Raw genomic sequence first — 15,460 nt, 5'->3', positions numbered from 1 at the left:
CAAACAAGATGTCAACTTTCTTAAATTAAGATATTTGAAAATATCTAGGACTTGGTGAAAAACAGTATTTCAGTAAATTTGCAGGCTTAGTCTGACTTTACTATTTCCATAAAGAAACGATGCTTGAGTTGAGTCCAGTTCCTGTGGTGCAGAACTAAGTCTACTGTCTAATTATATACTTGTAAAGCTGAAAAATCTGTCCACTCTTACTATGCACTTCTAAAGCTGAAAATTTGATGTTTAAAATAGTGAATATGAATTATTTTTAGGTGGATTCTCTTCCGTTAAGGTAAAGTAAATATTTTTTACTGGAAACAATCCAGTTAGGAATACAAATTTTCTGAATTGAGGCATTCAAGCAGTATGATATGTCTTCAGTGGGTATCAGAGGCACTTCATATGTGGAATATACCTTTCTAAAGGAAGTGCCGAGTTTGATAATTAGTTCTGTTTTCCCTGTCTGGATACAGAATGGTTCTTGTGAATGTACAGGTATCCTTCCTTGTGCACCCACAGTATCGGAAGTATAATCTATTTGAATAATCACCTTCACTGAATGTTGGTTCAATAATGATAACTCTTACATAAATAAAGAGGTACTGTATTTCAAGATTCAACAGTGAGTTTGGAGTTGCCAGTTCTTAGTTCTAGGTCAGAGTCTAAATAAAATCTAAACGAATATGAGAGTAATGATAGCGGATTGCAGGAGCTGGCAAGGATGTTATTCAGCATCTGTAGTTGGATGGCTCAGTCATTTTCTAGGCAAGTCAGAAGCAACTCAGAAAGACCATGAATATGGTCAAGCTAGATCACATTAGTCAACAGTATGCTCATTTGATGAGATATCTCTTGTTAGTTATCCTAAAACTTCCAGGAAGTTGCAATGATACACTACAGGAGGCTCTGCAGAGTTGACGAATAGCAGTGAAGAAACAGAATATCGTAATTTGATGCTATTGTTTGATGTTAGATGAATCTTTGTGTTAAGTGTTAATAGTTTCTGTATTGAAGCAAAGGAGCTATAATGATGGTGCCTTTGGATTACCCACAGACATCTCCTGTTGCATCTGTCAGCTCCTTTTACTGCTTCTGCCAAAAAAAAAAAAAAAAAAATCTGTTCCCACGTGCAAAAGCCAAAACTGAAAACACTGGATTCTTGCATGTGAAGGCTAATGAACATTGCAGCACACGTGAAGAAAGAATGCTGTCAAAAGAATGTGTGTCCCAATCACAACCAGAGAATGTATGATAAGAAATGATTTTTCTCCAGTGATAAATTTGCTCTCACTACCATCTTCCCCTGCCCTTGTTTCTTTCATGCCAAATATTCTGATTTTTTTTTTGTTCATTTATCAGCTATGGGAAGTACATCTGGACTTAAAAGAAAAACAGGCCTTCAGTGTGATATACTACTAATATTAGCATTGCTGTCATTTGTGCACTGTTAAAATCTTCCTTTTGAAGCCCTTTTCCCATACATCAAAAGTTTTTATCGAATTTTCTAAAAATTACTTGAGCTTGCTGGGTTTTTTTGCTCCAAGCTGGAGTATCCCTAAGGGATATTCCTATTACCCTCCTGCTGCTGCCTCTGTGCCTCCACTGGGTGGGAATGTAGAGCTCACTTAGACCAGCAGTGAACTGTTAGCTCCAGCTAACAAGTCTGCAGAGCAGAGCTAAAGAACCACTTTTTCTTCATCCAGTTGTTTGAGGTGGAAATAAGTCTGCACGTAGCTGTGTTTATTCTCAGCCTGAGGCTAAAATCCGGGTAGCTGTAAGGTGGCTGATAATGGTGCATGCAATGGGAGAGCACTGTACGCCCCACCACCACTGCCCCAGTTCCATTATAATCTTCAGTTTCAGCCTGACAGCTCTTCAGGGCAAGATAGTTTGAGATGTGCTTCTGAAGTGCTGTGTAGATTGATGGACTGAAGAAATACTGAATGTTTTTTCTTGTACAACTGGTATTTTCTATGGTGACAGTCTTGACAAGATAAGCTTTTTACCTTTTGTGCTTGCTTTCTGTATTCCAGCCTGCTCTTATCTTCCTTGTGGAGGTACTAGCTGTATTTCTTAACATTATTGTACCTTTAGGATTAGACACGTTTATGCAGAGAACAGCTTTGATAGCTGTGTTGCAGTCTGATTTGGTTTTAAATATATCCTTGTTGATAGCCCCCTTAGCATATGACCACACTGATCTCTCTGGAGAAGGTCTAAGTTTTGATCATTTACAAAGTGTGTCCTAAATTTTCCTGAAGTTCTGCTTACAAACAAACTGGTTATGTTAATATAGATATATACTCTTACTGTATTTTCCTTTTTCTGTGCCCTTTAGTGTTTCCCATCTGGCTGTGGATTAAAATGCAGTGGGACTTGAGGAAGAATATGACCTGGTGTAATTATTCTCATTCTTTTGCCTTTAAAATTACACCAAGCTAGATTCAGCTTACTTTAACCACTTCAGGTTTCTTCCTAGTGAGCAGCTATATAATTTCTCTTCTCATCAAATCTAAACATGGGTTAGAAGACAGGTGTAGGCAGGATTAGGACTGCCATATGTTCTCAGTTTCTCGGGCATCTTTACCAGAATATTTCTAGATATTCCTGCTTCCAGACATTCGGGTTCCTGGCAAGAACCACATCTAGAGCCTGGTGAGGTGTACTGCTCCAAGGAAATGTCTATATTGTCTATGTCCATCAACTGTTCAAAGATATGTTAAGCTTTAGTTATCAAATTACGTTCTTTATTATTTAGTTATAGCACCAAATTTAAAGACTGAGATGATTGCTTACACATTTGATAGTGAAGAGTTCTTAGTTACTGCACTTCTAGAGAATAGAAGAAAGTACAAATTAAACCAGCATGGCTTGTTGAGAGGTTGCTTAAAATTAAGCACAATGTTTTTTACATCACTGCATCAGGAAGATTCTTTTGTTAACTGTTACCTAATTATTTTGTGGTCCTTTCTCTAATGCTCCCTTTTTTCCCCCCAACATACAATAGCTTATCAAATAGATTTTTCTTTCTTTATATCTTAATTACTGTAAATATTTTCACCTCTGTCTTCTCACATGCATTTGGCTTAATTCTACTGATGGATGAAATACCTGGTTAATATTTGATTTCCATTAGAAGACCCTTCTTTTTTTCTTTATATTTTTAATCATGCATTCCTTCCTTTTTTGCAAATAGTACTCGAACACTCCCTCAAAAATGCATAGAATTTTTTTCCTGTGTCAGAGTCACCATTTGTGCAGAACATTACATGTCAGACAAGCAGGGGATATTCAGGAATGTGCTGATGTCTGTGGCACTTTTCTCTCTCATACTTTCATGTGGCGAGTTGGATTTCTGCTCTCTTTTGAGCAGCAGTCATGCTTGGGAGAGGCAGCTGTTTTTAAGGTGTTGCTAGAGAAGTGCTCCCCAAAAGGGAAAAATCCAAACATTTATGTACTCTGGCAAAAACGTGTCCGAAACCAGGACAGGTAGAAAACCAAGGAAGCTGTTACAGTTGGGGAACTGGACTGTAGGGTGGGGAAAGAGAAGGAACCCAAAATAGAAAGAGGTGTGTATTTTGTAGTCCATGTTTTACTTCTGCTGTTTATTTGACGGAGAAGACTTAGGTATGCAAGGCTGAGCAAAAGCTGTTCATGTCTTAGGAAGTGATTAATAGCTTAGACATTTGTTCATCTGTTTTCTGCATAGCTTCAAAACTGGTCCCACTTCTCTTTCATTCTCGTTTTATATTATACTGTCATTCTGATGTTACCAGAATGTGGATACATTTGTCGTACTTTCATCAGTAAATCAACATCCCTTCAACTTCTGCTGTAGAAGGAGCTAATTTGTCAAATTTTGGCAGCACGTATCCAGTAATTTTGTATTGCTTTTTTCCTTTATTGTATGAGTTTGGTAAGTACTTTTTTCATATAATTACATTTAAATCTGCATAAAAGAGAACTTTTAATGTTCAGGGATTTCGGAGTAATAAAGAAATGCAGCACTGTGAAAGACGGGTTTTTTGAAGATTGAAGTGTGATGACAAAGGAAAACAGATGTTGTTTTATTATTAAAGTATCCTACACTGCTCTCTACTGGAAGAGTGGAAGTCTACGTTAAATATTCAAAAGTGCACCTAAAACTATTTCTTAGTCAAGTTTTAGGTTTAATGATTTTTTTTTTTTTTTCACCCTGGTAAAACTAACTTTTCCGAAGGATGGATAAGGGTTTTTTTTAGTCCCCCTAAGTTTTGAAGAAGAGCACTTGGATATACTTTGCATGTAAAAAAAAAAAATAGAATGTTGAGGGTCAAAATGTAAGCTGATGGGGGAAGAATTACTGGAGAGTGCCTTGTTAATGACAAGGAAAGAAGTGAACTGTTAACCTTAACCCTTTACTAATAGCTATTGGGCATGTGATAACAACAATAGACTTGTCAGAACTGTAAAGGATTCTGAATGCCTGAAGTTGCCCTACATTTGAATTGACTTTTAATTGAGCCAGCAAAATAAAAGTAATAAAGACTTACCTTTTATTTTAGTAGTTTCTCCAGCCAAAGTACAACTGTAAAAGCATTTTTAATAATTTCACTATGGAATTGGACCAAAACATGTCTTGCTGAAGTTAAATGCGTAGGAAAATTTTCATTTCAACTACGTTCTGAAGGTAGAGATATTCCCCACAAAGGGTCTGTTTACTAGTTTGTTGTGTAAGACAGCTCTCCTGGCCATTACAGGGCTGAATTATTCTCCCAGTTGCTGTCAATGATAAAACTTCTGTTGATTCTAATATGATGAAATAGTGTCTGTTAATTCTCTGCAGCTGCACTATCTTGCAAATTTTGCATGTGGAGAGAGCACATCTGGTTGTCTGCTAATACTAGATTATAAATAGTTTGATCTGAGGTGTTTGTCTTGTATATGGCTGGTCAACAGCTCACTTGCTTAATGGCAAACATCAATGAGGGAAGAACAAGGCTTAATGTACCTTAAAAGAACCGTTAAACTGTTTTGACTGATAAGATCTGTTGACCTCATAAAAGTTATTTCTGATTATAGACAGCTGCAAGCGAGATCAGAATAAGTAATATATTAGAAAAATAACCTTTCCTCAGTTTTGTAGGGAATGTGTTTGGACAAATGGCAGACTGCAATGAAAAATGTGTAGTAATTTGTATGGGAAAAACATTGCCTTAGCTTGCTTTGTTATACAAAATATTAAATGTCATCCTCTTCGAACTTCGTAAAGTATCCAGCTGAAACTCAGTATGATTATGGTGAACTTCTCATTAGCACTAAACTTAGCAATACATAAATATTTAAAAAGATGAGTAGTGGCATGCCTAACTTACTGATCATTTTTGTTTGAATTGGCTTATGCATGAAGTACACCAACTTCAAGAATAACCTTTTTACTATTTGCAAACAGTAAATACATGTAACAATCACATGTAAACATTATTCATCTGTATTATGTATTTGATGTTAATGAACACTTAAGAATTTAATGCATTTGTTAATTTGCATATAGAATTAATACTGAATGATCTGAAGGGGAACTGCTACATTATTTTCTGTTTCTCTCTTCTGCAATTAAGCGTAGGAGTTGTATTAGCTTGACTCTCGGGAACAGTTACATTTCATGTTGTTGTCGTTCCTCATCAGCCAGGTCTGCAAAAGGACCATAGCTGCAGGAGGCAACCTGAAGTGATCAAAGGAGTCGCTGATTTTTAAAGTTCCCATCTAGAATTCTGCATCAGTATTGCTTTCTAAAGGAGCCTGATCTTGAAAAGGGAAGTTTCATATTTACCAATTTTGCTTTGAAGTTTTTGTTGCAGAAACTCTTCCACAATGAATATTTATACTATTCATGCCACAGCTGTACCGAATTCCTGATATAACAAGCATTTGTTCTCTGTGTTTGCGTGAGATTTCGCGAGAAAAATCTGCTGAAAAGACTGTAATGAAATGGCCATCTTCCCATTTAATGAGGATGGTGAATTACTTGTTAGTTATTTACTTTAGAAATCCCGGAGGTGGCAGCGCATCCATTGTGCCTAGGGATTATACAAACACAGATGCCTTCGTCATGTTGACCTTGTCATCTAAAGTCTCAGCTTTGCAAATGTATATGTGTTTGCTTAGCTTAACTATTATGAGTAATGCCATAGTAATTGGTACCTAATATTAAACAAAATATGATGATAGGGCAGATCACACAGAAAAGGTACAGAGCAGATACAAAAGCAAGCAATAAAAAGCCTCCAGTTAATATGTTAGTGTCCTGGTTTCGGCAGGGATAGAGTTAATTTCCTTCCTAGTAGCTGGTACAGTGCTGTGTTTTCAATTTAGCATGAGAATAATGTGATAACGCACTGATGTTTTAGTTGTTGCTAAGTAGTGTTTATACTAAGTCAAGGACTTTTCAGCTTCCCATGCTCTGCCAGCGAGGAGGTGCACAAGAAGGGAGCACAGCCAGGACTGCTGACCGAACTGGCCAAAGGGATATTCCATACCATATGACGTCATACTCAGTATATAAGCTGGGGGGAGTTGGTGAGGGGCAGTCATCGCTGCTCGGGGACTGGCTGGGCATCAGTTGGCAGGTGGTGAGCAGTTGCATCACTTGTTTTTCCTGGGTTTTGTTCCTCTCTCTCTCTCTTGTTGTTTTCCTTTTATTACAATTTATTATTTTTTTATTTTATTTCAATTATTAAACTATTCTTATCTCAACCCATGAGTTTTCTCATTTTTCCAATTCTCTCCCCCATCCAGTGGGGGCAGGGGGGGATGGCGGGGAGAGAAGGGGGAGCGAGCAGCTGTGTGGTGCTTGGTTGTCAACTGGGGTTAAACCGCGACAGTTAGCTGTATGTTAAACCTGTACTGCATAGTCATTCTTTTGTTATAATTAGAAAAAACTTGTCTTGATCTGAAATTCTGTTAGTATTTTGCCCCAAAATAGATCAGTCTAATAGAAATATTCAGAATATTTGCTCTTAATTGCTGTTGTTATTGCTCTTAAAAAAAAAATTAAATGAGAAAGCTTATGAAGGTCAGACATGAAATGTGTAAGCAGTTATAACTAAAATTTGAGCTTACCTGAATAAAAAAAATAGAACTGCAGTTAACAGAGATACAAATATGTATCAGATAGAAACAATGCAATCCATGGCATGGTCTCGTCATCTCTGATTGGTATTAACACTTAACCTACAAATCTTCTTTATATTTCTGGATTAAATGCAACTTACTATATTTTCCTACGCTGAATAGTTTATTAATCATAAGCTCTAATTCCACATCCAGTTCAAAACTGCTGAGAGCAATAAAAATTTCAGTAGTGATGCTTAATGTCAAAACTGATACTCATCTGGAAGACAGCGCATTGCAAGTGACTGGTGGAATTCTGGTTGGTTAAGTTATGTTCCATAAATATTGATACAATGCTCATGATGTTTCCATATACTTTGGGTCTTGGTTCCTTATTTCTTTTGTAACTTGTCGAGCAAACCCAATTAGTGTGTGTTTCTTCAGGTTTTGTCAGTCATTTAAACCTGTGCTTTAGCAGTTTATCTTTCTTTTTAGATAGAATCCCCTCCATGATCAGAAATGGTAATTTCTGATTTTGGGAACATTACTATGGGCTTAAAAATTCAGTGACATTTAACAGATTCCCTAGCTGCGGCAGAAGCTTAATTTGGTGCTTACACTTTCTAAGGCAGTAATGTGAGTTAACATGAGGTACAAGCCCCTGGGAAAACAGTATTTATGGAAGTTACTGATCATGGAAAGATTGGTCTGCTGTTGGGATCTGTTGAATACAGCGAAGATACCTTCATCTTTCTTGGACTTTGAATAAGAGTGAGATAGCTGAGAGGGAAGGGGAGGGGAAATGACTCTATTGCTTTTGAGATATCTTTTGCTATCTCAGATACCAGTCATCTGGATGAAAGTAAGCAAATAAGAAATGTATGACAGCCCTGTGCCCTGCTGGAGAAGTGGCTGCAGGCGAGGCAGCATACCCCGGGGCATCTAGAAGTGTACTTGACACAGTTCCACCCAAGGCCTGGCCCTAAATCTGTATCAAGAAGTACCAGGCTGCTTACATTGATAATGCCTCTGGAGCTGCCAGTTTCAAAACTACACAAATACTAGGAAGCATGTGTGGATGAAGTAGGCTCAGCCGTCTTCCATGTCACCGTGGGCAGCAGTGACCTGTGCTGTCTGTTCATGGAGCCTTGTCCACACTTGCAGCTGTTATTTCCTGTGTTTATGCAGGATTCCTGTACCGTATATAATGTACCCTGGCCTGCTCACAAAATTTACAGCAATTACACTTCTACCTCTTGTGTTGTGCCAAGTGTGTGATGTTTAAATATGCTTGTGTACAAATACCTGGTATTATCGGCATTCCTCTTAGATTCTCATCTGACCGTATCTACTTTCTTTCTTGTCCATTTAAGCTTGTGGTTACCTTTTTTTTTTTACTCACATACATTTGCTCACATATATTCGCTCATGTTTCCCTTTCTGTCTCCATCTCATGTAGTATCCATAATGTCCAAGAATCGTTCTTCTTTCTCTGTATGCATTTTCTGCAACTGTCACTTTTCCAGGGAGGAGCACACCCTCTATTTAAAGTCATTGGAGATGTTGCATGAAAGACATCAAATCAATAATAGAGATTTCTGCTTTGTTACTATAAAACCTTGGTCTCCTAGCTGGAGAATTGTAATAGTAGAGAATATTGACAGCAGATGTGCGTGGTGTTTTGATTTACACACTGTTGTATTCAAGGTGGCACATCGTATTTCAGAGTCAGTAGCAAATTTCTAATGAGACTTAATTATTGGTAGAGCTGCAAAGTTTCTTTGCAGGAGTATAGCTTGAGCACATTGACTACAGTAAACACGTTTTGAAGTTTTAATAAAATTAAAAACTTAAGAGTTACTATGTTGAAAGCATCTGTAGCTTCATAAATTTAAGTTCCTTTTGAAACTGCTAAGACAAAAATTATACATACCTCTGTGCATCGTGTTACACAAAATTGTGTACTTTAGAGAAAAAAGGGGGTTTGTTCTTTCTTGCTGGCATTATTTTGCCATATACAGGTACATGGTGTGAATGTGAAAATCAGGCAATTCAAGATTAATTAAATTATTACACAAATGCGGTTTAGGCAGGATTATCATACCTTTTGTAACGGTATAGTAGAAGGCAAGCAAAATCGTATAGAAGAACGTAAAGGTATTTCAATGTACAAATAAAGAAATGGTAAGGACCCTTTGAAGTATCATGCTCCATATATTAACAGGTGTATGTTTGGTTTTCATTACAACCTTACTTGGTAAAAATATGATCCCTAGTAGAAATTCTTTAAATATGAGCCTTGTTTTTATGTAAGTTGGAGCCTAGTTCCTTTAAATCTATGAAATTACTGTACCAAGCAGCTCTGAGAGCGAAATCAGGCCTTTTTCATTTATCTTGCATCACTGTATGAAAGTTTTAGTAACGTAGTCCAATCCATTGGCTGGTGTTGATTCATGGGAAGTATCTTATATCAGTATTTTTTTTGCATTTTTTCATTATTTTCTAAAAGAGATGATATTACCAAAATAACAATTTCCCAGTGGAAAAAGGTACTTAACCTCTAATTTACAGACTTGTGTAGGATCGAGATAAATAAAATGTTTTTTAAAAGCTGCTTTTGATAACTCCTGATATTTGTCTAATTAGAATTTAATTCTTGTTGTTCTTTTGATTAGAAATAGCTGTATGAAGATTTGTTACTTATCAACTGTTGAAATGATTGTCTTTCCAAAATGTTATTTGGAAATAATTGGAAATTGGAAAAATAAGATTACTTGAGTTAATTAGGCCTTTCAATGCATAACTTATTTCTCACAAATTACAATCTTTTCAGTTTCTTGGCAGTACGGAAGTAGAGCAGCCCAAAGGCACGGAAGTTGTAAGAGATGCTGTTAGAAAATTAAAGGTAAGAAAGAATTTTTAATGAAGTATAAATGGAATGTATTCTTAACCTGTTTTCACAGATAAGACACCTTGTAAGTGTTTCTAGGTAAATTCATTGGTTCTAGAAGCAGTTGCTTTTACTAATCTCTTCACTGGTGTGTAGGCCCCTCCCTATTATGTCCGTATTATCAGATGTTCTGCTGTACAAATATTTAGTTGTCTCCTAGATTATACGATTCTTTATAGTATAAAGTTTATGTACCTTAATGCGTAATGCTTGTTCTTTGGAAACTTTAGGGCTTTGTTAATACAAACCTAGGTAGCAACAATTTGTTTTAGCTGCCATCCTCACTTTATGGCTATTGAATGTCTCTAATTATGGCACTCCAAACATGTTGCCAGAGAATTTAAGAAAATGAACTCTTCCTTGACCAAAAAACTAGTGACTTCGGTAATGTCTGCCCTGCATTTCTCTGGGCTGTGCATTGCTTCCTATGAGTCCCAGTTAGGCAAGTTGCCTCTTGTTGCAAAACATAGAGTACCCACCCACTTAAGGTAAGCTGTTGGTGCCAGAGAGCAGGAGTAAGAATGTCAAACCATGCCGTAAGTGGGCTGTGATAGCTCTGTGGGTACTGGCTGTCCCTGACTGCTCTTCATCTAAAGCTAACGCGTCTGATCCATGTAAACTGACTGTTAGACTGGAGGTGAAAGCTTGTGACATTGGCATGAATGTTGTTGACCCTCCAGCTGTGATAATTGGTGATGTATCTGGAGATAGAGCTGTAGTGGGAGAATAGGGTTTACAAAGCAAGCCTGTTTACGACAAGGGGCATTACTGCCTTGTCCTCCCTTGTAATTGTCCAAGGGGCAATTACTGCATTGTCCTGCCTTGTCCTGGAGGACATGGAAACGAAACTTTTCCATGTTTCGGCCTGTTTACGACAAGGGGCATTACTGCCTTGTCCTCCAGGTCTTCATGTTTCGTTGGAAAAGGTCTGTGTGCACAAACACCATCTATGTGCTAGTGCACGTAGATGGCTGAGAAAATCAGATGTTTACAGTGACTTCTTGGTTATATGTCCTTGGGCACTGAGGGACTCGGTAGACAATTGGAAAGTATCCTAATGAAATGTCTTGTTGAGGGTTGCTAACTGATAACGTGGCTTTGACTGGACTGTTTTGAGTGACAGCCAATATGCTTAAAACTCCTCAAATGCTATGCGTTGTGGTAGGGAATGCTGATTTGATTTGTCTGCTAACTCACATTGCTGTCGAATTGCACTGTTTCATGCTTAGCTGCTTAGAGCTATTGGAGCATTCGTTTATTTAGATGTAAAAATTGTTCTGCCTACTGTTGTACTTTCCATAACTTTTTTAGGGTTTTCATTATTCATTTAAACAGAAGTTCCTTGGAAATGGACAGAAAATTTTGGGAATCAATATTGAAAAATTCGATTCTGTGTTACTACTATAATAAAAAAGGAAGAAAGAAGGCACGAAACACTATTCATATAGCTCAGCTTTTAAGACTGAGGTTTCCCTTGGAAAAGCCATCTTTACAAGGTTGATTAGTAATCGTGTTAAGGTATTGAAACAGAAGTTGTTTGCCATTATTTGCGCTCTGCCAAAATAGTGCAGCTGCCTTCAAAGATTCACTTACTCAATTCTTAGAATGTTTTATGCCAAAAAGATTTACTCTGCTGGAGTTCGTCAGAGACATTATTGCCTAGTTGTTTTCAAGTGTTTTAGGCTAATGTAAGTATGACCCTTTTTTAACCACTGCAGCATGCTATCAGTGGAAACAAAATGTATGGTTTTGTGTGCACCTCGTACAGTTTACAGCTAATACTGGAGTGAAGCCTTGTTGTGTTAGATGTTTTGTGTTTATAAAATTCCATTACCCTGAGCAAAGTTAATTCTGTGCACAAATCTGTGAAGATAATATCCTGCTATGGAGAAGTTTTGATTCTATTTTAATGATGTTTTACCAGACTCCTCCTAAGTAAAGCAGCTGCTAAGTGTCTCTGTCTCACTGGTGGAACTCCAGGGTAGCCTGGGCTCTCACTGATCACTGGAGGCTTTTGGTGGGTTGGATTGTATGATTGGTACCTTGAAATAGTTTCCTCTGAAAACAGGTCCAAAAAGGTTTTCAAATAACTGGTCTCTGAAGTGTAGGAAGAGCCAGAACTATTTTCCTTTCTTGGGAAAATACATTTGTCAGCCTAGCACTAAAATTTAAAAGCAGAAATTTTTTGTATATACTTGCGGTGTCATTGGAGTATGTAGATATCTGTTCTAACTTTTTACACGTGTTCCCTAAATAAACCGCCTTGGAGATATGTGTCTGGATCATTGCTGCCAGAATTACACTATTTTCTTCAAGCTTCGAAGTTTGGAGCTTAGATATCAAGTATTACATGGGATCTTACATAGTCACGAGTTTATTTAGAAAACTCAACAAAGTAATTAAAGACAACTTTTGGAAAGACTTGAAAAATCTTGGAACAGAATTCTGAGAGCAATAAAGAGGTTTTATGTTTGAAACAATCCTCAATTAATTGAATACTCATTTCAACATTGACTTATGTTGTGGGTCTGAATTCTTTGAAGAGAAGCCTAGAGGTACTAGATTTTATTACTAACCACACATCCCTAGCTTGTTCTTAGAAAATGTTAATTAAAAAATTTAAACCAGTGAAATCAGCTTGAAAACTAATGTCTTATATTGAAAGAAAACATACATAGCGTGTTTTGGAGTAGGAAAGTTTTTAAAAGATGCGTAGCTTGTGATGCTATGTTTATATTTTTTGATTATATAGATTTGGTTTTAATTACAATGTTGTTAATCATAATTTGGTTTTAATGAAAATTAATAGCTAGCAGAAAAACAGCTGACTTAATATTTGGAGCTATTTTTACAACTGGCATGCATCACACTAATAACCTTTTGAAGTCATGTGCTTACAGTGATATATAGACCAAGAAATACTGTCACTGTTAGCTATTTTTCTTAAGCCATCATGTCATCAAACTGTTAGAATAGACATTTGATATACAACTCTTTACTTCTTTAAATCAAAAGTTCTTAACTCATACAGCACAGACTCTTCACTTGCCAAACAGGTTTGTGCAAAACTGTAGCATGCCATTCCATGAACTTACTTTTACCAGCAGGTGGAGCTGATGTTCTACAGTAAAATACAATAACTTGGAGGAAATTTTTCTTGATGCTTCATTGTACTTGTTTTATCCCAAATAATACTACTACATTTTCTAAACACTTTACAGTTTTGCTGGGTCAGTTGCAATTTGAATATACAGTTTTTTCAAGCATCTATATTAAATTTTTCTAGAGGGTTGTCCAGTGGTTTTATCTAGTTGGGATTTCCCCTCATGTTTTCAAATTTCTTGGAGCTGTACTGCAGGAGAAAGAAGGAAGTTGGACACTGATGTTTTAAAATGTGTATTTATATTTCTAAAGTAAGGTGAACTGTTCTCATAATTTATTAAATTTTTTTTTTTCCTGCCAGATTTCTAGTCAAACTGATTTCTAGAATGAAATAAAAACTAAGGAAAATGGTACCAAGAAGTTGTATCAGAAGATGCCTACGTTATTCAAATGTGTAAATGTTGTCAAATCACACTTCATTTTATAAAGTGAAATGATTACTTTCCACAACTTCTAAATCACACTGTAGGAATGAATTTGGTCCTTCTCAAAAAGTGCTTGAAGGGTTGCCAGAGGTGAGAACAGGTGGAAAGATCAGCATAACAGATGGAAAAGGCAGCATAACCAGACCACTAGTAAGAAAACACGTGGATGGGTGTTAGGGAGAAACAGAAGGTAAACATCTGAGTTTTGGGCTGTTCCTTTTACAGTCTTTAAAGGGATGTTTTTGTGAGGACCAAACTTAAGGCTGTTCTCTTACCCAACTTCCAACTCTGTCTCCTTTTCTCCTTCTCTTTTCTTCTGTAAGTGGAGATGACCAGAGATAATGTAAATAGAATTTATCACTTTGAAGCTACTTGAAATATTCTTCATCAGCTCCTTGACCCATAAGGATACACAAAGTGAAGAGTGCTCTTTCATGCACCTCCACACATACTGTGATGCTGTCCTGCTGCTGCCCTTAATGGACCATCAGTGGATATTGTTCTGAGCTCCCTTTCTTGTTAAAGCTGGTTTTCATTTGTTGTTGAAAGGACAGAGGAGGGTGGAGTACAGAAACTCTTTTAATGTTGGGATAAAGAGGTTTCCAGTCAAGCCTTACAGCCATGACTGTTCTCTTTGAAGTACTGGAGAAAGCAGAATGTGTGGTTCGGGACCAGCCAGGGACAGCCTGAAGACCAAAGCAGATCAGATGAGAAGAGTTGAAGAGAATACCTGTTTACCCTCTCTCTCAACCCTGTGAAGAGTTGAAGAGAATACCTGTTTACCCTTTCTCTCAACCCTGTCCCCCCCCCAAAAAAAACAAACAAAAAAACACCACCAAAAAAAACCCCAAAACTACACACCACCAAACAAAATAACAACCAAAAAAACCCAACACCCCACCCCCCAAACAAAAGAAAAACCTTCAGGGAGTGAGAGATGGAAAAAAGACTGTACCACATTGTCTTCTACACTGTGGTTAATAGATCAATAGTATTCCTCTCAGGCCAGTGTGTGTTTGGAAAATAAAATACAACATATTCCTTAGAAATGGATTTCTGAGACAGCTTTTTCCCTACCCAGCTGGTTATCAAGAGATTCAAGTTCGCGTATCTGTGGCCTTTTCATCCTTTTCCTCTTCTTGACAGCTATTATTCAGAGGTGTCATAATTTATTATACCCACATAAAATGTGCATGAGAGTTTGGACCTTAATATGACCAAAAAGATGATACGTAGTCACTGCAAAAGAAATAGGGCCTATTTTTTTTTTTCAGGCATCTTTCCTTATAGTGAAAGTTGTTACGAAAAAAGAGGAAAAGCATCTTCTCAAAGCCAGGTATATAGCTGTATCTCAGCTTAGACAAGTACGTTGCCCACAAACAGACATCTTTTAAGGTGTCCCCATGAAGTGCAATGTCTGATGTCTCACTGGAAGCCTGCGTAGAATGAAGGAGTTGAACCTCTATTCCCTGGGCTGAAGATTAGCACCCAAATCACAGAAATGTCTACCTTTGATGTTTTGAGTTTTTTTACTAAACTCTTGAATTGTGCAGTGAGGTATAAATATTAAATAAAAGCACACAGTTTTGATTTGCATAGCTTAAATTGATGTTCATAGAATTTGTTTTAACCATTATTTCTTTAACTAAAGGTCCTGGCTGGTTTAAAATGTGATTTTTTTCATAGAATCATAGAATAATTTGGGTTGGAAGGGACCTCTAAAGGTCATCTAGTCCAACCCCCCTGCTGTGGGCAGGGACATCTTCAACTAGATCAGGTTGCTCAGAGCCCCATCCAGCCTGACCTTGAATGTTTCCAGGGATGGGGCAGCCAC

General features: G+C 37.2%; 1 protein-coding gene across 2 annotated transcripts in view; it reads left to right on the top strand.

Annotated features, from left to right (window-relative positions):
* Positions 1-15,460, top strand: part of GULP1 (GULP, engulfment adaptor PTB domain containing 1) — an 89,338-nt gene that overhangs the window by 28,124 nt on the left and 45,754 nt on the right. For both annotated transcript variants that reach the window (XM_009290964.1, XM_019475039.1), the window contains exon 3: positions 9,923-9,994. In XM_009290964.1, coding sequence (XP_009289239.1) covers positions 9,923-9,994 — 72 coding nt within the window. The remainder of the gene's footprint in view (positions 1-9,922; positions 9,995-15,460) is intronic.

This window comes from Aptenodytes forsteri, unplaced genomic scaffold (genome assembly GCF_000699145.1).
Source record: "Aptenodytes forsteri isolate BGI_AS27 unplaced genomic scaffold, ASM69914v1 Scaffold318, whole genome shotgun sequence".
Taxonomy (NCBI): domain Eukaryota; kingdom Metazoa; phylum Chordata; class Aves; order Sphenisciformes; family Spheniscidae; genus Aptenodytes; species Aptenodytes forsteri.
Note: the sequence above shows the minus strand (reverse complement) of the source record. Positions and strands in the feature narration are given on the sequence as shown.